This window comes from Rana temporaria, chromosome 2 (assembly GCF_905171775.1).
Source record: "Rana temporaria chromosome 2, aRanTem1.1, whole genome shotgun sequence".
In the NCBI taxonomy this organism is placed as follows: domain Eukaryota; kingdom Metazoa; phylum Chordata; class Amphibia; order Anura; family Ranidae; genus Rana; species Rana temporaria.
The window spans coordinates 435673432-435696066 of NC_053490.1; the positions used below are offsets into that span (position 1 = coordinate 435673432).

Below are 22635 nucleotides of genomic sequence, written 5' to 3' on the forward strand. Positions count from 1 at the left end.
CGGGCCACTGGTTGGGCACCCCTGGTCTATGGGAATGTTTGACCTTTCTTCCAAAAGTGCATTTGTGAGCTCAGGCACTGATGTTGGATGAGAAGGCCTGGCTTGCAGTCTCCGCTCTAATTCATCCCAAAGGTGTTCTATTGGGTTGAGGTCAGGACTTTGTGCAGGCCAGTTAAGTTACTCCACCCCAAACTCACTCATCCACGTCTTTATGGACCTTACTTTGTGCACTGGTCCAAATTATTTGATGGAGGGACGATTATGGTGCGGGGATGTTTTTTAGGGATTGGGCTTGGCCCCTTAGTTCAGTGAAGGGAACTCTTAAGGCGTCAGCATTTTGGACAATGTCATGCTCCCAAATTTGTGGGAACAATTATGGGGGTTCCAACATGACTGGGCACCAGTGCACAAAGCAAGGTCCATAAAGACATGGATGAGCGAGTTTGGGGTGGAGGAACTTGACTGGTCTGCACAGAGTCCTGGCCTAAATCCGAGGGAACACCTTTGGGATGAATTAGGAGCATCTGTATATAGCTATTTAAACTCCTATTTGAAAAAGGTTTGTAATCATGTTCAGATAATATTATGATCCAGGCACCCCTGCCAAAGAATCAGGTATGTGACCTCCCGTGCAATTAAAAAGCAGAGCCAGCAGTAAAATCCCATTGTTCCAACTACATGCCCTTTTTTGAGCATTTTTTATTCCAAACAGTGTATCCAAAATAGAAAAAAAAAAATCATCATTGGTATTCTTTTTTATAATAATTTTTATTTGTTTTCTTTGGCCCGGGGTTTCTTTTTAATTACAAAAACTGTGGCAACTAAATGTAATTTACATGTAGACTATACATAATATACGCTTGCAATGCAGGCACAGTCATTCTGCTTGTAGGGTTCGCCGTTGCGGAAGAAATGTAATGTGTTGGACATAAAATGTGACTTGATATATTTTTTAATATAAGAGAGTACAGTGGTGTCATACAGAAGAGACAGACACATGGCTTGTCATGTCACACTGGGTTTACTGCCGCTGAAATTAATTCTACCTCTCTTAGGTCTCCCTCCCGGGAGGAGCTGTCACCAATCCACAGTGCTCCGAAGACTTTGTTCACATGCTGAAGGTATAAAACAAAATGTAGTTTGCATCTATTGTTCTAAAATGAAGGACTTCGGAGGCTGCACGACAGGGACCGCGACCCCTTACCGCACATTACCTGCGCACATTGCTATTTGTTGTTTATTCACTTTCTCGCTTCAATCGATGCAACACCCCTTGAGCTCAGCTCTTCCCTGGATAGAAGCTGCAGGCGCAGCAATTGCTGGGTCCCTTCCAAAGAACATTAAAGCTCGTGATCCCATCACATAGACATTACAGAGCTGCTTGCTGTGGGTCTCCACGCGGGAGGTGATTGGTTCTCACAGGAGGGGATGCTGCAAGTCAGTGCCAATAGTGGGGGCTTGGTGGGTACTGATTCCGCATCACCCAGGCAACGGCAAGAGGAGGGAGAAAAAAAGGTTTAGACAAGCCCCTATTAAAAAAAGCTTTTGATTAGTAGCAGACCCTGTATGGGCTCTGGAAACTCCAAAAAAGAAATAGAGGTGGCCACCTGACCTCTGCCCATAGTCCATCAACTAAAAGGCCGTAAGATGTGATAAAGTAATGGAGTGATGTTCTTAGGGTCCTTGTAATCCTGAAAGGGTTAATAAGGAACGATCTTCGATCTAAAGGGCTATGAAGCCGTTAATGGAGTGATACTTTCCAGATCTACCGAGCTGACGTAACATACGGTTTCATTTTCTGTCTTCACACCTGCCGGTGAGAGGTGGCGAATGACTTCAGTGCCTGCAATCAGAAATACGCAGACAGTTGTTGGAGTTCTCAGCGCGGCCCAGCCTGCTACTCGGTCATTTGCTCTGGCTCCGCTCCTCTTCCCGAATCCGGCAGTCTAGATTTTCTGTGCGCACTCATCAGTGGCTGGGGTCTTTCTGAGGTGAGATGACTAAAGCAAAGCAAAAGAAAAAAAAAAAGTTACTCCTTTAATTGGTAACCTGCGCTAAACTTTGTGACATAAAATCGTTTCCAGTACCTGTGATAAATATACAGTTCATCGCAATGTGAAACTCCCATGAATTGTGTCCCAATGGCTTTCACTCGGAATATCGGTTATATTAGTTACCTGGTTTGTGGAGTCTATTTATAAAAAGTTAATATTGATATTTTGATGTTTTTCAACAGAAATATCAATGCCAATATTCACTTACAGAGCTGTTTGGTGCTTCTAAAGTTGGCCATGTTTCTACAAGTATTAAAAAAAAAAGATCCAATAAAATCTGTTTTGTAGATAGACTTTGAAATCGTTTTTACACACATTGGGCCAGATCCACGAAGCACGGCGCTTCTCTACGTCCGGCGTAGCGTATCTCTGATACACTACGCCGCCTTAACTTACATCTTTTTTTGTATCCTCAAAGAATTCCCGCCGTAAGTTACGGCGGAGTAGTGTAACTTAGGCGGCGTAAGGGCGCGCAATTCAAATGTATGTGATGGGGGCGTGTTTTATGTAAATACGTTGTGACCCAACGTAAATGACGTTTTTTTTGAACGGCGCATGCGCCGTCCGTGGGGATATCCCAGTGCGCATGCTCGAAATTAAACCGGAACAAGCCAATGCTTAGGACGGTGACGTCATTCTACGCAAAGCCCCATTCGCAAACGACTTACGCAAACGACGTAACATTTTCAAAATTCGACGCGGGAACGACGGCCATACTTAACATAGGATACGCCTCATATAGCAGGGATAACTATACGCCGAAAAAAGCCTTATGGAAACGACGTAAAAAAATGCGCTGGCCGGACGTACGTTCGTGGATCGCCGTATCTAACTAATTTGCATACTCAACACGGAATTCGACGGAAACGCCACCTAGCGGCCAGCGTAAATATGCACCTACGATCCGACGGCGTACTAAGACGTACGCCTGTTGGATCGAGCCCAGATTCAGTCGTATCTTGTTTTGTGGATACAAAACAGAGATACGACGGGGCATTTTAAAAATTACACGGCGTATCCATAGATACGCCGGCGTAATTCGTTTGTGGATCTGGCCCATTGAGGGGAATTTATCAAAAATGGAGTGGACAGAATCTGGAGCAGCTGTGCATAGCAACCAATCAGCATCCATCTTTATATTGTTCACTTAGCCATTGATAAGTTTCCATGCACAGCTACTACAGATTCTGTCTGCTCCAGTTTTGATACTTTCCCCTCATTGTGTTTAACCACTTGACCACCGGGCCTATTTTGGCACTTCTCTCTTTCATGTAAAAATCACCATTTTTTTGCTAGAAAATAAATCAGAACCCCCAAACATTATATATATATATTTTTTAGCAGACACCCTAGGGAATAAAATGGCGGTCATTGTAAAAAAAATTCTCGCACGGTATTTGCGCAATAATTTTTCAAACACCTTTTTTTGGGAAAAAAAAATGGTTTCGTGAATTAAAAAATAACAAAACAGTAAAGTTAGCCCAATTTTTTTGTATAATGTGAAAGATGATGTTTTGCCGAGTAAATAGATACCTAACATGTCACGCTTTAAAATTGCGCACACTCATGGAATGGCGAAAAACTTCTGTACTTAACAATCTCCATAGTCGACGCTTTAATTTTTTTTACAGGTTACTATTTTCAAGTTACAGAGGAGGTCTAGTGCTAGAATTGTTGCACACGCTCGAACGCACGCGATGATACCTCACATGTGGGGTTTGAACGGCGTTTACATATGTTGGCAGGACTTGCATGCGTGTTCGCTTCTGTGTGTGAGCTACCGGGGACAAGGGCGTTTTAAAAAAAAAAATGTTTAACAAAATTTTTATTTCACTTAATTTTTTTATTTTTACACTTTTTTTATCACTTTCATTCCTATTACAAGGAATGTAAACATCCCTTGTAATAGGAAATAGTGTGACAGGAACTCTTTATGGAGAGATGTGGGGTCAATAAGACCCCACATCTCTCCTCCAGGCTTACAAGCATGAGATCGTGAAAAAAAATTCATCTCATGCCGACAGTCGCGATTGCGGCTTTGTTTACTTCCGGATACCCGGGCGTGACGTCATAACGTCGCACCCGGGCCTCCGACGGTCATAGAGATGACAGTCATTTCTATGCTTCCCAACCAGAGCCGGCCGATTCGCTCTCCCGTGCCATCGGATGGCGGCGGGAGGGGGGGGATGTCCCCTCCCGCTGCCTATAAGAACGATCAAGTGGTGGAACTGCCACTTTGATCATTCTTATCGTGCAGAGAATCGGCGGCTGAAGACGGTGATATCTGAATGATGTAGCTGCAGGCATGATTCAGATATCACCGCACAAAGTCGAGGACGTCATATGATGTTCTTGGTTGTTAAGTGGTTAAAGGACTGCTCATTGTCAAAATGAAAGCTACGAGTAAGCATCATATGATGAAACATGTCAGCCACCTTTTTCCTGTTGTTCACTTCATTTTGACTGCATCGCTTGGGTTGTTTTTTGGATTTCATTTGTACAATAAAGACATTGTTTTAAGGAGTGCGGCAGTCCAGGATCTTCTTCTATCCAATGCACCTGTGCATAGCCAGCACCTTTTTGGTTTAGTGGGACGGAAGCAAAGCCAAGGGATCAGCAGTTTTTAGAGCGGTATCATCTCTCACTTCAAAATGAAAGAACATGCAGGCTGTGATAGATGAAAGTATATACATTGTACATATCTCTTCAGTCCCCATGAAGAATGTTGTAGGTGACTAGGGTCATTCTTGGCTAAATAAAGTTTTGGTTTGTCAGAGTCTAAAAGAGAAATATGGCCAAAACTTGTTTGGCCAATCTTTTCATGTGGTTCACAGGATGCAGTCCGCTGTTGGCTGATGTCACAGATCAGCTCCAGTCTCCTGATGTATTCCAACAATAATGTCAGGATCCACCCAGATGCCTGACCGGTAGCTGGCTCAGCCTCTCAGTACGCTGTTGAGAGCCAGCCGCCCCCGCCCCTCCACTGCCCAGTGCTGCAGTAAACTCTGGACCAAAGAACTGGTGACTGACAGTCACTGCTTTCTGTTCAGCGTAGACCCGAGAACTGAGCGATCAGTGGTCAGGTGATCGCTCAGTTCTTGGGCTTACAGCCAGTGGGGAACAGCTGTAAGCCATATAGAGGAATATGCATATTTGCTTTTTTCACTTCCCACACTTCTACTTTAAGCATGATTCCAGGCAGATATAAAATAAAATAAAAATCAATGCAGCTCTTTATTCAGTAACCACTTAAGGACCCCCTACCGACGATATACGTCGGAAGAATGGCACGGCTAGGCACATCCACGTACATGGCTCTTTAAGCCCAGCCGTGGGTCGCGCGTGCACGCGACCCGGTCCGAAGCTCCGTTGCCGCGGGACTCGCGGACCTGATCGCCGCTGGAGTCCCTCGATCGGTCCCCGGAGCTGAAGAACGGGGAGAGCGGTGTGTAAACACAGCTTCCCTGTTCTTCACTGTGGTGGCGTCATCGATCGTGTGTTCCCTTTTATAGGGAATCACAATCGATGACGTCACACCTACAGCCACACCCCCCTACAGTTGTAAACACACATAAGGTCACACATAACCACAAGGGGAGCTGAAGGGGTTAACTCCCAAACTGCAACTGTCATTTTCACAGTAAACAATGCATTTTAAATGCATTTTTTGCTGTGAAAATGACAATGGTTCCAAAAATGTGTCAAAATTGTCCGAAGTGTCCGCCATAATGTCGCAGTCACGAAAAAAATCGCTGATCGCCGCCATTAGTAGTAAAAAAAAAAAAAAATTATGAAAATGCAATAAAACTATCCCCTATTTTGTTAACGCTATAAATTTTGCGCAAACCAATCGATAAACGCTTATTGCGATTTTTTTTACCAAAAATAGGTAGAATAATACGTATCGGCCTAAACTGAGAAAAAAAATTATGTTTAATATATTTTTGGGGGATATTTATTATAGAAAAAAGTAAAAAATATAGAATTTTTTTCAAAATTGGCGCTCTATTTTTGTTTATAGCGCAAAAAAAAAAAAACTGCAGAGGTGATCAAATACCACCAAAAGAAAGCTCTATTTGTGGGAAAAAAAGGACGCCAATTTTGTTTGGGAGCCAGGTCGCATGACCGCACAATTGTCAGTTAAAGCGATGCAGTGCCGAATCGCAAAAACTGACCAGGTCCTTTAGCTGCCTAAAGGTTCGGGTCTTAAGTGGTTAATACGCCATTAACAGTTTTTTATGCAACCACTATAAGTTCTGGACTTTGTATCAGCCCTTTAGTACCTGTACAGCAAAGCTTAGACTGGGAGAGAGAGAAGTAGCACAATATACCAATCAGATTTGCTTTAGTGCTCATCAGGAACAAGCTCATGTGAGAAGAGATCAGGGTGACAGAGAGATGAGCTTATTAGTGTTTTACTTCTCATTTCACTGGCCATGCTGTGAGAGGGGCAAGACCTGTAAGTGTAACCTAACTGCAGCAAATAAAAAATAAAATAAAAAAAGTCTTCTTCACTGCCATCTAGGTTTTGGAACAGCATATTCTCCCATTCAGAAGACGTTTTTTTCAGGGAAGGCCTTTCATATTTCAGCAGGACAATGCTAAAGGGCTGGGGAAAAAATCGATTTGAATCTTGAATCGAGTTGCGAGGGAAAATCTATTCAGATTTTGACCAAATCAATTTTTTTAGATTTTTTTTTTTCCATAGGACCGGCGCTCCGCAGTCTAGGCCGAAGCCTCGCCTAAAAAATCCTGCTTGCAGTGATCCTGGGAGAAGGCCGCCGCGGCGAGCTGCGGGCAGGTTTTTCTAGGCCAGCCCGTGGCTTCGGCCTAGTCCGCTGCCTTTTCCCAGGATCGCGGCGGACTAGGCCGAAGCTGCGGCCTCACCTAAAAACCTAGGACCGGCTCAGTGTCCATCAGGAAATAAAAACTTAATTCGAATCGAGTTTTGTTTGGGGGCCAAAATCGCCCAGCTCTATGCTAAACCCTAAAATGAATGTATGGCAACAACATGGCTTCGTAGTAGAAGACTCCAAGTGCTTAACTGGCCTGCCTGCAGTCCAGACCTTTAGTCAACTGAAAATATTTGGCACATCTTAAAACAAAAAAATACAACAAAGACGACCCAGGACTGTTGACCAGTTAGATTCCTATATCAGGCAAGAATGTAACAACAATCTTCTACCAAAACGCCAGCAAATGGTTTCAGTTTCCAGATGCTTACAGAGTGTTGTTAAATGAGGAGGAGATGCTACACTGTTGTAAACGTGGCCCTGCCCCAACTTTTTTGAGACATGTTGCTGCCATTAATTTCAAAATGAACTTACTTTTTTTTCTTTATATGGTAAATTTTCTCAGTTTAAACATTTTGAAATGTTTTCTATTGTGAATAAAATATGGGTTTAAGAGATTTGCAAATCATTGCATTCTGTTTTAGGTAGATTTTACACAGCGTCCCAACTTTTTTGGAATTGGGATTGTTTTGTATTATAATACTTTTGGCTGGATTGGCAGTTGACTACATTAAGATCACAGCAGACATCTCTGGGCCGATCACTATGGGAAAAAAGACACTGAGATGTGTTAGATTTTTGTGACCTAGCTGTAATCTAGTCTTCCCCTAGATAATCATAACATAACCTGGATGATACATTGAGAAAGTCTTCTCAATGCATAGATATTCATGTTTTAATCATACAAGCAGTCATGTCTTTATACAATAGTTATTTAGATCCTACATGTCTGACAGCCATCGAATACCTATTGTCAATACACATGTTCATTCGTTTTCGTCTGAATGCACTTTCGTCCGAATTTCAGTTATTTTCGTGATCATTTTAACAAACGGAAAAAAATGCGCAGAATACGAAAACGGAAAGATCTGACATAAACAAATGCTTTATTTTCGTTGCAACAACAGTTTGATATAGATAGGAGATTCGACATGACGCTGACAATAACAATCTGTGTCTATCGAACCTGTGGTCAAATGTGCCTAGCCTTAACTCTATTAGTCCAAGATTATTCTACATAGAGAGGAAAGATTCGACATAGAGAGAAAAGATTCGACATTATAGAGAGAAAAGATCGCTGCTGGAATTGGGTGGGGGAAGTAAAATAAAAATAATGATGATGATCAATGTTATTGGCTGATTGTAACCAAAGAGGAGGAGCAGTAAAATAGCTAGAACTAACTTGACAATTCAACATGAACGACGAAGATTCGACAAAGCATCGAAAAACATACAAATGTCGAATCTGTCATTGAAGGCTTATGGTGTCTGTCGAAAGTTCTAAGAAGATTCGACAGGGCAGCTAAACTGTACGAAGCTGCAATGGTACATTTCCGGTCAAATACTCGGCCCATAGGCTATAGAAAAATGCTAATGTTGGTTGACTAGTAATAATAATTAATAAATATAATTATTACTAGTCATACAACATTAGAATTCTACTATAGCTAGCTTGTAGGCGGAACATTCGACCGGAAATGTACGATTGCAGCGTCGTACAGTTTCGCTGCCCGTCGAATCTTCTTTGAACATTCGACAGACACCATTAGCTTTCAATGACTGATTTGACCTTAGTTCATTTGGATTTTCGGAGGAATGCAATTTCTAACGAAAAACGAAATAAATAAAAACGAATTTCGGGAGTAACTAAATAAATTAATTTTTCGGATGAAAACGAAATTCCGAAACAAAATATTTCAGTGTGCACATGTCTAATTGTCAATAGTCTTTCTTGCATGACCTTTTTTGGGGAATAAAGTGTTTAAACAGAAAGCTCTATCCAATTACTATTGTTTTTCCCAAAATAAGACAGTACCATGACTGTGCCTAACCTACTCCATTTTCTAAAAACAGGAAGAATCATACAACCTGGACCTAAGCCAAGGGACATTGATAGTTTTGTTTTTTTTCACAATGGCGGAATTGCTTACCACCGGCAGAATAGCAGCAACTGGCAGGCGTTCAGGAGGGCAATTTGTAGTAAAAAAAAATTGGACTGCAACTGTGAGCCGAGAGTTTGGCCTTCCGTTGCGGTGTACTACCAGTGAACCCAATAGACGAGTTTGATAGGCAATGCCGCCTGTCAAACTCTGCAGCCCAAATTAAAAATGCAGCGCCCCAGATCCATCTGGCTGTAATGTTAGCAGTAGGGTTGGTGAACTCCAGAATTATGTAGGGATTGGGCACTACTACACACTCAGCACTTTGGAATTGGTCACTCCAGGCCACAATTCTGTGCTCTTCTAAATGTGTGTGTGCATGGCAAATCAAAAAATGAGCTGCAGCCTATAGTGCAGATAACACAGCATTTTTCCCTGTGGACAGTAGTGCAAATCAAACTTTTTATTGCGTGCTAATGTATATTAATCCATTTAGCTCCGTAATCTTGTTCTGCTCTGGGAACCAGAAGCATGATTCAAAAGTTCCATTCCAATGTTTATCTGAAAGGAGCCTTAGTGGCAGCAACTCACGGAAAAAGCATTTTATTTTTAATTATAAAAAATGCTGTATTTTAAACTGAAAGAAGTCCAGACTGCTTGGCAACGGGTTAATCCAGAAGGACAATTTGGATGTCAGAACATGGCTTCTCTATCTGTGACCTTTGCGCACATCCAGTCTCTGAAGGCACTGCAATCTCTGCTTTGTAGCATAATGAATGAGCATAGGAAACAAGTCTAACTCCCGACTGCCATTTAGGAAGCAGCTAGGAGAAAAAAAGAGAGTGTGCTACAGACTGAAAGTTTATTATGCTTCCTAAACGATTCCACACTCTACTCTACCAGTTACACAACAGTACAGAAAGTGCACAATTACTGCCACAATCCCTGCGCCTGGATTACAGACAAAGATGGCAGCATCACAGCACTCAGAACATCTAACTGTCAAGTGTAGAAATTGCAACATAAATAACCCTCTAAGAATGGCAGCGTACATGCTACAGGAATTGTGGGTAATTTCACTGTACACTAAAAATGCTTTTTTATTATTTTTTACAAATAAAAGAAACAGACAAAGGCTGAAAATGCTATCTACAGGGTTGCCGTTTTATTGATTGTTCTATATATTAAACATACAGGATGTGCAATTTTCATGCCTCCTAAGAAACAGGTATTTTGTAAAGCAAAGAGCAGTGTCGAGAGTGCAGTGACTCATAGTAACCAATCAGCAATCTTCTTTTACTGCTCTGACTCTGGAACTACATTTTATTCATTACTGTCTGCGCCACTTGATAAGCACAACGAACAATGACAAAAAAATTATTTTTGTACTCACTAAACAAATTTTCTCGGAGTGTACTGAGGAACACCAAGAGGTGAAAGTATGAGAAGGGAAGAAATAAGAGTAAGGCCGGCCATAGACAGTTCGAATCTCAAGCGGCTCAGCAGGAACCAGCAGATATTCAAACTGTGCGGGCAGGCTGAATGTACCAAGTTGATCGATCAACTTGGGTACAACAAGCCTGCCAGATTCACTTGCGATTATCACTAGTGGTTGCTGTAGCCGCTAGCAATAATCACTCTGAATTTATTTATTTGAATGAAATTTACAGCATTTGGCTTAAGTTTACTTGACACATGGAAAAACTTCTCTATACAGCTACTTAGTTCTCTCCCTTTTTGAAACACGTAAAGTATTAATGGTCCACCCAACATTGGATATTGGTGGACAGAGGTGCCTATGTGAAGAATTAATGGTCCACCCAACACTGGATACTGGTGGACAGAGGTGCCTATGTGAAGAATTAATGGTCCACCAAACACTGGATACTGGTGGACTGAGTTGCCTATTGGCTTCCAGATTTTTTTTCAGAGACTCCAGAGGCAGATTTTCCTCAGTGTTCCCCCTGGCTCCAGCCATATAGCAGAAACCCCAGAAAATGTGTCTCCTCTTCCCAATATAATGTCTGTAATACAAAATAACTTGGATCTAGCCACAAGGTTTGCATTGGGCCAATTTAAGTATACATATTCAATACCTGACAATAACAGTAGGAAATCATCACAAGTCTTCTGGGTTCTGTGCCTATTTTCCAATTGGACGAAGTGGAGTGGTGGGGTGATGACGTCACAACCCCCAGCTTGTTCAATCAGAGAACATCATGTATTCAATGAAAAAAACACAAGGGAACAGCGGTCCCCCTGTGCTCACTATCCATAAGGCAAGCCACTCAACACAGGACCCCAAAAAAACTGTCAATCGCTGTAGTAGTGCCAACTACTACAGTGATTCTTTGCTTCAACAGCAGTCCCACAGGTATGGAATATATACGATATACTCACACCAATATGACAATAAAAACTACTCAATACAATCCATACCTGGAGTTTGTCTTTGAAACAAATGGCAAACAGTGAAAATCACATCTGAAACATACATACAGTATTTAAACAGTTTTTTCTGAGAAACAGGTTTGGAATTCTGTGAGGAAAGTCTTGTGATCCTGGCATCACTACCAGAAAGCAAAATAAGGTCCCTGATATACAGTGCAGTTAAGCTGTACAGCTTGGCCAAGAATGTATATTTAGCCTGCTGATTGAATAATGAGGGAGCAACAGTAAATCGATGAGGCCAACCTCCCTTTGTTTTTCCGTGTTTACATTGTTAAAGCGGAGCTTCACCCAAAAATGGAATTTCCGCTTTTCCGCTTTCTCTCCCCCTCCGGTGTCACATTTGGCACCTTTCAGGGGGAGGGGGAGCAGATACCTGTCTAATACAGGTATTTGTTCCCACTTCCGGTGATAGATCGCCACAGATTCTGTCTGCTGTCTTCTGGGAGACACACATGTTCCAGAAGACAGCAGGGACCAGTGAGGAAGTGCAGCGCAACTCATGCATGCGCAGTAAGGAACCAGGCTGTGAAGCCGTAAGGCTTCACTTCTTGATTCCCTTACTGAAGATGCCGGCGCCTGCACCTGGGAGCCAAGGAACAGATTGGCTTTGGGTGAGGACATTACGGGCGTCCTGGACAGGTATGTGATCTAATATTAAAAGTCAGCAGCTGCAGTATTGCAGTATTTGTATCTGCTGACTGTACAAAGTAATAGAGGCCCTAATTGAGCCATTGAACAGAATGCACTAAAATATATTTTACTATTATAACCACTTGCCACCCACATTTTGTAGACTACTGTTCTTAGGCATGGCTTCCCAAGTCAGGAGAAAGTAAATAAGGGCCAGATCCACAAAGAAGTTACAATGGCGTATCTATTGATACGCCGCGTAACTTCTAGTTTGCTTCGGCGTATATTTGTTTTGTATCCACAAAACAAGATACGCATGAAGCTATTGCGGGTTAATTCCAAGCATGCGCACTGGGATACCCCCACGGACAGTGCATGCGCCGTTCAGAAAAAACGTCATTTACGTCGGGTCAAGACGTATTACCATAAAACACGCCCCCATCTCATCCATTTGAATTGCGCGCCCTTACGCCTACACAGTTACACTACGCCGCCGTAACTTACGGCGCAAATTCTTTGAGAATACGGGATATACGCTGCAAGTTACGGCGGCGTAGTGTATCTGAGATACACTATGCCGGCCATAAAGAAGCGCCGCGCTTCGTAGATCTGGCCCTAAATGTTTAATCTGAAAAAGTGCAATCCTGTGCAAGCTCCCAGTTGGTCTCACACAGGATGCTCCTAGCTCTGAGTCGCAGGTCTCACACTAATGGTTAGGAACCAATGGTGAGGTTTGTTTATAAACCAACCTGCCAGATGAGGCCACCACTGTGCATTACAGTGCATAAAAAAAGTAATTGACTAGGAACACAAAATATGTTGGGCCATACTACACATCGGACTGACCCCCTTTGTAATTTCCTTGAAGCACTGTCTATTTATTGTTTTCTGTATACCAAGTCGACCCAGTTGAGGCTATTGTTCTTTGTACCTTAAATTTGGGGATCTATCCATTAGACCTTTTTATCTTAATATACCTTACTAATAATTGTTGACCGCTAATGTAGTTTTGTTATTTGAGGTTATACTGTTGTGACCTTATGTAATGCAAGTGACCTTTTGTATCTAATTCTAAATCAATAAAAATATTGCACAAGAAAAAAAAAGTTGGATTAAAAATGTGCGTTTTTGTAAGCTTATATTAAATAACAAAAGCTTGGTATTTAGTAAAAGAGCATACCAAATAAAAGACTTATACGTAACATAATTTAAGTGTGCAAATTAGTCAAGAGTTACTGTCAAGTTAACCAAAAAATACTGACACTGCTAAATGTGGTCAGAGCATCTAGGCTTTGATGACCTCTGGGTATGAAATGGTTTTAAAGAACTGGGTAAAAAAAAATGTACATGCCAGGAGCACTGTGTAAAGAGATCCAACCACCAATTAGTATCTGTACTGATCCGAATCTCCATTATTTAACTGTTACAATAGTAACACCTTGCCTCTTAGGGCTGATAACAACTACTGTCAGGATTGAAAATGAAAGGCTTTGTTTAGTGACATTTTTACCCATTTCCAACTACACAGGCAGAGCGTCAGTTGTCATCTCTGACTTCAGGTGGTAGGGACCATTATAGGGCCCCCAAGGCAGCTGACAGTACCCCAACATTTATGGTCTGACAGGAAGAGAATATAAGTGAATAAAAGAACACACACCTGCCTACACTCAAAAAAGCTTAAAGGCTCAATCCACCCTACGATTAAAACAATCCATGCAGACAAGGGGCCCCAGTATATTACAATGCACTGTGCCTAGTTTGCAAAATAAAATGTTATGTGATAGGAACACCTGTAGGCCTCTGCTGGCACATTTGAAGCCTGCCCGATATTGAGAGATAAAGAGAGCACACACTGCACTAAAAAAGAAGTGCTCTGCTGTGATGCTGAGTATGGATGAGCCGAACACCCCCCCGGTGTTGCCTGTTCGCAGAACTTACGAACAGGAAAAGAAATCGTACAAACACTGTTAAAGTCTATGGGACACAAACATGAAAAATCAAAAGTGCTAATTTTAAAGGCTTGGTATTGTCATAAAAAAGTGTTTGGGGACCTGGGTCCTGCCCCAGGTCCCCAAATCAATGCAAAAAAAAAAGTTTTAAAAACTGCAGTTTTTTCTAGAGGAGTGATTTTGGTGCGGCTCTATACGGCGCCTGCGCATCGACGTTCGGCTACTTTTGGAAAATTGTGATGCGCTGTATGCAACCGTCGGAAGCCTGTCAATCAAATAGGAACGCCCAGTCCTGCAGCCCATACCCGGAAGCGGCGGAGAACATCGATCTCTAAAACGGTAAGTACTGCTTCGTTTTTAAAAAAAAACACCCGATTCTGCTGCCCAAAATGAGCCTCAATCTAATGTTAAAAATCGAGTTTTTTGTGAAACTACACTTTAAAGGGTCACTAAAGAAAAAAAATGTTTTTGCTGAAATGACTGTTTACAGGGTATAGAGACATAATAGTTAACTGATTCCTTTTAAAAATGATTAGAAATAGATAAAAACCAATCATATAATGTTCCTGCAGTTCAGTTTAGTTTTTGCTGTTGTTTCCTGGTTCTCTGATATACAGAGCCAGAGAGCCAATAGAGGGCAGTGAAGGTTTTGCAAAACAAAACTGGATTGGTGCTGAGGGGTTATAGACACACAGTAATCACACCTCCTTGATTAGTCACCACAGTGAGAAATCTCCCAGTACTGTGGTGATCGGGAAACAGACAACCAGGAAGTGTCCAGAACAGAGAGGAATTACAGCAACATCAAAGCAAAAACGAACAATGAGGACATGAAACCAGGACTGCAGTAAGGTAAATGAAGCTATTTAGCAAAAAAAAATCCTTTAGTGACCCTTTAAGTCATTCCATAATACCACTGCTACTTTATCATGCCTTAAGTGCACTTTGAGTTGCTTTAACCAGCTACATACCACCATATTCTTAAAAAAAAGCAAGAGGTGGATGTGTATTTCAGAAACAATGTTTTTGTCTTACATAATGTTGCAGAAAACACACAGGGGTGGCCAGTGTGTAATGCCGCGTACACACAACCGTTTTTCAGGATGTGAAAAATAAAATTTTTTTAAATGGTCATTAAAAATGATCGTGTGTGGGCTCCAGAGCATTTTTCATGACGTGAAAAATGGGCAATAAAAATTTAGAACATGCTCTATTTTTTCGCGTCGTTTTTCACGTCGTGAAAAGCGGTCGTGTGTAGGCTTTAACAACGTTAAAAAAATGTGCATGCTCAGATGCAAGTTATGAGATGGGAGCGCTCGTTCTGGTAAAACTAGCGCTCGTAATGGAGATGGCACATTCATCACGCTGTAACAGACTGAAAAGCATGAAGACTGAAAAGCGCGAATCGTCTCTCACCAAACTTTTATTAACACGAAATCAGCAAAAGCAGCCCAAAGGGTGGCGCCATCTGAATGGAACTTCCCCTTTATAGTGCCATTGTACGTGTTGTACGTCACCGCGCTTTGCTCGAGCATTTTTTTTTCACGATCGTGTGTAGGCAAGGCAGGCTTGACAAGAATCACGTCGAAAAAAAATTATTTTTTCTAGACCATTAAAAACGGTCGTGTGTACGCGGCATAAGTGAATGGTTGTGACCTGAGCTGTTATAATGTACACAGCCAATTAGAGTGGCTATGAGGAAGGATGGACTCATGAATGGTTTGTAGTAAGGGATCAGAGAAAGGCAGCAGCAAATTCAAGAGGAAGGGTTTAATTAATTTGATTGTGGGATCATTTTTTAACCATTTCACCGTGCCCCCTCTTCTCCTGTCACCCCCAATATCCTTCAAATTTAACCCCCTCATGTCCATCCTCCCTTGTATTTGACATGTACATCAAGCACTTCACCTCCTTCTCTCTCCATGTATGACCTGTACATTAATGATGCATCTAGAGCACCACTACCAAGCCCCATTTTGGTAAAGCCTTGTCCACGCAACACTAATATCAATGTTTTGCATGGAGTGTGTAGGCTTGTAAAACGTTCCCAGTTCCACCCGTCTGCTGCCAATATATCAGTGAAGCTGGCAGTAAATAGTTTGCAGACAACTGATGTTATAGAAAATGCAGCAACAGGAGTGAGAGTCTGTGGCAGGAGGGCAGAGCATGGAACCCAAAGCGGGTCCAATCTGCCTGCTGTCTCCTCCCATAACCAAAATCTTGGTCTAGGGTGGAGTGACTGTTGAGCCAATAACATCATGTTTCCTCGTTTTCAAAAAATTGTGGCAAAACATGAGATCCCTTCAAGGTGTCTACTTACCAAAAAGCTCTAGCTGTATAAAAAAATATATAACGTTAATTTGGATACAGTGTTGCATAACTGAGCAATTGTCAATCCATCTATCATAGCACTTAAAACTGAAAAATGGCCTGGAAGTGAAGGTTGGTACTCAGGTAGTTAAATGCTACTACGGCTTGATGGACCAGGATTTTCGTATTACTATTATGCTTTTATGTTTAGTTTTGTACTTATAGACCACGCTATTAAAAATCCATTATAGATTCCAAATAGGATATTTGCTGGAGCAGCAGTCAGGAAGCCTCTTGCTCATGTTGAATATTAACAATACAGCTTTTTGTACAACAGGAAGCCTATCTAATGTGATGCCCTTCATTTTTCTTCTGCCCATTGCTGTACTGCCCCTTATGAACGGGACCTTCTGACTGAACAGGGTTATAAAGGTAATCAATGTAATGTACAGGTCATGCAATAAGTTATGCGTTTGTAAGAAACAGAGGTACAATACTAAACTATGACTTTCCCTTTTTTCCCAACCTAGTACAAGCTGTGTGCAAATTTCTCAAAGATTAAGGCCTGCTGCAGGCAACTTCTACATGCACTACAATAAAAAGAAGACATAAAACATATAATAAAGTCTCAAAACCGCCATCTAGTCATGGCTTTTGAGGCTTGTTTCATGCAGGTAACCCAAACTATTTGTAACCATGCCCTACTAGTTCCATTATTGCTAAATATTATTATTATAATACAGAATTTATATAGCGCCAACAGTTTGCGCATCGCTTTACAACATGAGAGCAGACAGTAGAGTTACAATATAATTCAATACAGGAGGAATTAAGGGTAGAGAGGCAACAATTTAAAAAGCCACTTAAAGACTGTGATAAGGGAATGATCAACGAGTAGTGTTACTAGCTCCAAGCAGCAGCACAGGCTGCATCTCCTCCATCTTACACTGACCTCTACCCTCTCTATGCTGGGCTTCCTGCTGGCTCAAGGCTCCACACATCCATTAAGAAAACCCTTCTGTGTAAAATAAGCTTATGTTACTTGAATTCCATTTCTCTTTGAACAGCATATCCATGTACCATAACGAGCCATAATCATAAAACACAATCTCAGTATATGTGCTTGGCCATCTGCAACATCCAATGAGGATTATTAGCTCTTATATTAACACTAAGTATGTTAAGCTCATGTGGACTCATTGACCCCTTCCAGACCAGCTCCCATACATTCTCCTGCGCGAATCGCCGCATATATATATATGACGGCTCCTTTAAGAGCCATAGCAGGCGCACGCCTGCTGCATGGCAGGGGGCCCGATGCGTGTGGCCAGCACGTGCGATCGCAGAGACGAGAGCCAGAACAGGAATTTATGTGTGTAATCCCTGTTTTGACAAGGGAGGAGAGACATATTGTGTGGTCCTACTAAGTAGGAACAGCGATCTGTCATCTCCTCTAGTCAGTCACAATCCCTCACAGTTAGAAACACACGTAGGGAACACACTTAACCCCTTGATCGTCCCTAATATTAACCCCTTCCCTGCCAGTGACATTTAGGCTGCATTCACACCTCGGCGTACTAAATCGCTGCGTTTTGTCCCGCGAATTGCGGCGACAAATAGCAGCGTTTTGTACTGCGATTGTGAATGCAGCCTTCACCCCCTCTATGTAGATGGTTCACATCTCCTATGCCGAACGCCGAAAGACGCCTGAAAAAAAGGTCCGGGACTTTTTTTCAGGCGACAGGCGGCAGGCGTTCGGCGTGGAGATGTGAACCATCTCCATAGAGGGCAATGTTACATCATCCCTCTGGCATGTTGGGGCGGCAGCGGGCGTCACACTACAGGCGACAAAACGCCTAGGTGTAAATGGGCTCTTATACAGTAATCAGTGCATTTTTATAGCACTGATCGCTGTACATTTGTCAGTGGTCTCAAGTGTCAAATCTGTCTGCCGCAATGTTGCAGTCCCGCTAAAAATCGCAGATCGCTGTTACTAGTAAATCGCCATTACTAGTAAAAAATAAAATAAAAAAAATCATAAATCTTTTCCCTATTTTGTAGACACTATGGGCCAGATCCACAAAGAACTTACGCCGGCGTATCTATTCATACGCCGCGTAAGTTCTACGAGGCCCCGTCGTATCTTTGTTTTGTATCCACAAAACAAGATACGACTGAATGTGGGCTCGATCCGACTGACGTACGTCTTAGTACGCCGTCGGATCTCAGGTGCATATTTACGCTGGCCGCTAGGTGGCGCTTCCGTTAATTTCCGCGTAGAGTATGCAAATTAGCTAGATATGTCGATCCTCAAACGTACGTCCGCCCGGCGCATTTTTTTACGCCGTTTACGTAAGGCTTTTTTCAGCGTAACGTTACCCCTGCTATATGAGGCGTACGCAATGTTAAGTATGGTTGTCGGGACAGTATCGAATTTTCCGTCTTTAACGCGGTTTGCGTAAAACGTTCATGAATAGGGCTTTGCGTAAATTACGTTCACGTCAAAAGCATTGACTATTTGCGACGTGATTTCGAGCATGCGCACTGGGATACCCCCACGGATGGCGCATGCGGCGTTAAAAAAAAACGTAATTTACGTGGGGTCAAGATGAATTAACATAAAACACGCCCACATCTTAGTCATTTGAATTGTGCGCCCTTACGCCGACACATTTACACTACGCCGCCGTAACTTACGGCGCAAATTCTTTCTTGATACGGAAACTACGCTCTAAGTTACGGCGGCGTAGTGTATCTGAGATACGCTACGCCTGCCTAAAGATAGGCAGATCTTTGTGGTTCTGGCCCTATAACTTTTGTGCAAACCAATCAATATACATTTATTGCGTTTTTTTGTTTTTTTTTACCAAAAATATGTAGAAGAAATCATATTGGCCTAAACTGATGAAGAAAGGTGTTTTTTTTCAAAATTGTTGCTCTTTTTTTGTTAATAAAAAAGCAGAAATGAGCAAACACCACCAAAAGAAAGCTCTGTTGTGGAAATAAAAGGAAGTCAATTTTGTTTGGGTACAAAGTCGCACGACCGCGCAATTGTCAGTTAAAGCAATGCAGTGCCGTATCATAAAAAATTACCTGGTCATTTAGGGGGAAAATTCTTCCAGGGCTGAAGTGGTTAAACAAAACTTCCCAAAGGCACACATGCATTGCAAAAGACATATCAGCCCAAAGGCAGTAAGTAAACCTCTGGCCACTAGGTGGTGCAGTTGGTGCACTGCAAATCAGGGGGAATAGAGAAATGCAAAGACATTTATGTGTTCAGAAGCAAAAGAGATATTTTGATTCCATAAAAGCAGCCAAGAAACTTTAAACAATAAAGCAAGTACTAGGTGGCTGTATAAAGCTGTGATAAGAGGCAGATGCTAAGAAAGAACATTTAACAAAATATTACTATCCACAAATATAATGGTTTAGCACATAAGTGTTGCTTGTACTTGAGCTCACCTTTGTTTGTTTAGCTGCAACTCTGGGAGGCCGATGGGACTCATGGTTCACTGTCCAAGGACCCAGAGACTGGTTGGCATAAAAGTCCATTGGATACGTATTCTGCCATTCTGCTTCCTTAAGAGCTACAGAGGCCTGAAAAGAGCACAGGGTGATGTGAATGGAATGGAAATCATGTATTATCAATATATATTTTTTCCGGTTTTATATATTTATTTTTTCTCTACATCCTCCTCCCCCTACTACATGAACAGCACCGCTGTCATAGCTCAAAGGAGGCACTTTCCACATGATTTAGCTTTTCATTTCATTATTCATCCCAATAAACCCTTGTTCTTTTGAGTTTGTCCTCCTTTGGCGTGGACACCAACCGTGACCGTAGCACAGACTTACCTTCTCATATTTAAAAGAGCCTGGGCAGGTACTAGTTAGCAGAAATACGTATATTTTTGATGCAACCTCCCACCAAGTTGACCAGAGCACTAGTCCAGTGTAATATTTGTAGCTTCAGAACATTTTATGCTTTGAGATAAAGGAGGCCATTGGGAGCCAAGCTCACCATCTTTATCCCAAGACTGCAGATAACAATATCATAGGCTTATCCGATCTCTTATTCAATGTATATTCTAGTATTGCTTCACTTATTTAACATAATGCTGCATACACACGATCGGACATTCCGACAACAAAACCGTGGATTTTTTTCCCAACGGATGTTGGCGCAAACTTGTCTTGCATACACACGGTCACACGATTGTTGTCGGAAATTCCGATCGGCAAGAACGCGGTCACGTACAACGGCACTATAAAAGTGACATTCAATACCAAGTGCGCCACCCTTTGGGCTTCTTCTGCTAATCTCTGGTTAGTAGAAGTTTGGCGAAAGACGATTGACGCTTTTCAGTCTGTTACATTGTGCCAAATGTGCCATCTCCATTATGAACGCTAGTTTTACAAGCGCTTCAGTCTCGTACTTGATTCAGAGCATGCGTGGAATTTTGTGCGTCGGAATTGTCTACACAAGCTCGGAATTTACGAGAACGGATTTTGTTGTCGGAAAATTTGAGAACCAGCTCTCAAATTTTTGTTGTCGTAAATTCCGACAGCAAATGTCCAATGGAGCCTACACACGGTTGAAATTTCTAACAAGCTCCCATTGAACATTTGTTTTCGGAAATTCTGATCGCATGTATGCGGCATAAGTATTACAAATGATTAGTCATGTCTCTTTTATATCATTTAAAAACAAAATTGTATTAACTGAAAATCCACTTAATCTATAAATTGAGCAGAAGTCCTCTCTCATGACCCTGGGCACCATGATACCAGCTAACAAACAAAAATGATTTCTAATGAACTTGCAGGCAACCTGCAGAGAGTGAAGGCAACTCATAGGCCCGGATTCAGATAGAATGCTCGATCTTTCTGAGGGCGTAACGTATCTTAGATACGTTACGCCGCTGTAACTTTGGGCGCAAGTTCCGTATGCAGAAAGAACTTGCGCCCTTAGTTACGGTGGCGTAACGTATGTGTGGCGGCGTAAGCCCGCCTAACTCAAATGGGGATGTTGTGGGCGTGTTTTATTTAAATTTCAGATGACCCCGCGTTTGACGTTTTTTTTTTAACGGCGCATGCGCCGTCCGTGAAATATCCCAGTTTGCATTGCACCAAAGTACGCCGCAAGGACGTATTGGATTTGACGTGAACGTAAATGACGTCCAGCCCTATTCACGAACGACTTACGCAAACGACGTAACATTTTCAAAACTCGGCGCGGGAACGACGTCCATACTTAACATTAGCTACGCCTCATATAGCAGGGGTAACTATACGCCGAAAAAAGCCTAACGCAAACGACGTAAAAAAATGCACCGGCGGGACGTACGTTTCTAAATCGGCGTAAATACCTAATTAGCATATTACTCGCGTAACTATACGGAAGCGCCACCTAGCGGCCAGCGTAAATATGCAGCCTAAGATACGACGGTGTAAGACACTTATGTCGGTCGGATCTTAGGGAAATCTATGCATAACCGATTCTCTGAATCAGGCGCATAGATACGACCGACCGCACTCAGATATACGACAGCGTATCAGGAGATACGCCGTCGTATCTTTTTGAATCTACCCCATAATGTCTGGCTAGACCTCTATGCCCTAAAATCCCCAAAAGACAGATTATTGAACCCGAATATATTTTTACTTTATCTTGGATAATGATGGTGTAAGATGTGCTTGATATAAAAGAGCTACCACGCTAAGAAAGAAAATCTAGGGAAAAGATTCCAATGACAATATGATTTATGATTGACAGATCTAGCATTGTTGACCTTTTCCGGGTCTCTTAGAACTGCTTCATCTAACAGAGAGATTGGGAAACTTATGGTTGGCTAAGCATCATGGGACACACAGGGCAACATTAGGATGTGGGTCAAAGACTGCCAATCCATTCTTCAATGTTTGCATACCTTTCACTATAATGAAAAGTGTGAAAAGGGTATTAGATAATGCCATTTATGATTCTGCACATTTTGCTGAAAGCGAACAACTCACAAACAACGTTTAAAAGAAATTTCTGTTGGATTTAAATAACTGAAAAAAAAAATAAAAAAACGTGTGGGTCCTTGTCCTATGACCCATGCAGTAAGTGAAATGTAGCTGCAAGCCAAACACATAGGTATTAATGACCTCTGATGAAAAAATGTAATAGCAGAAAAACTAGGATCCAATGTGCTAGACTGTATTACAGAAAACACCAGGTAGACAGACACGTAATTTGTCTACTTACTTCAAGCTGTGTCCCTATTTCTGCCTTTAAATGGAATCTATATCCTCTTTAAAAGGGTCACTCAACTGAATATGGATTTTCAGTATTTTGTACACGCAA

The 22635-nt window shown here is 42.0% G+C and overlaps 1 protein-coding gene across 1 annotated transcript in view; it reads right to left on the bottom strand.

Annotated features, from left to right (window-relative positions):
* Nucleotides 1–753: 753 nt before the first annotated feature.
* DPH1 (diphthamide biosynthesis 1) overlaps nucleotides 754–22635 on the bottom strand; it is a 409993-nt gene continuing 388111 nt past the window's right edge. Inside the window, exons 11-12 of the mRNA XM_040338369.1 lie at nucleotides 19749–19883; nucleotides 754–2000 (exon numbers count right to left, since the gene is read on the bottom strand). Coding sequence (XP_040194303.1) covers nucleotides 1947–2000; nucleotides 19749–19883 — 189 coding nt within the window. The 3' untranslated portion in view covers nucleotides 754–1946. The remainder of the gene's footprint in view (nucleotides 2001–19748; nucleotides 19884–22635) is intronic.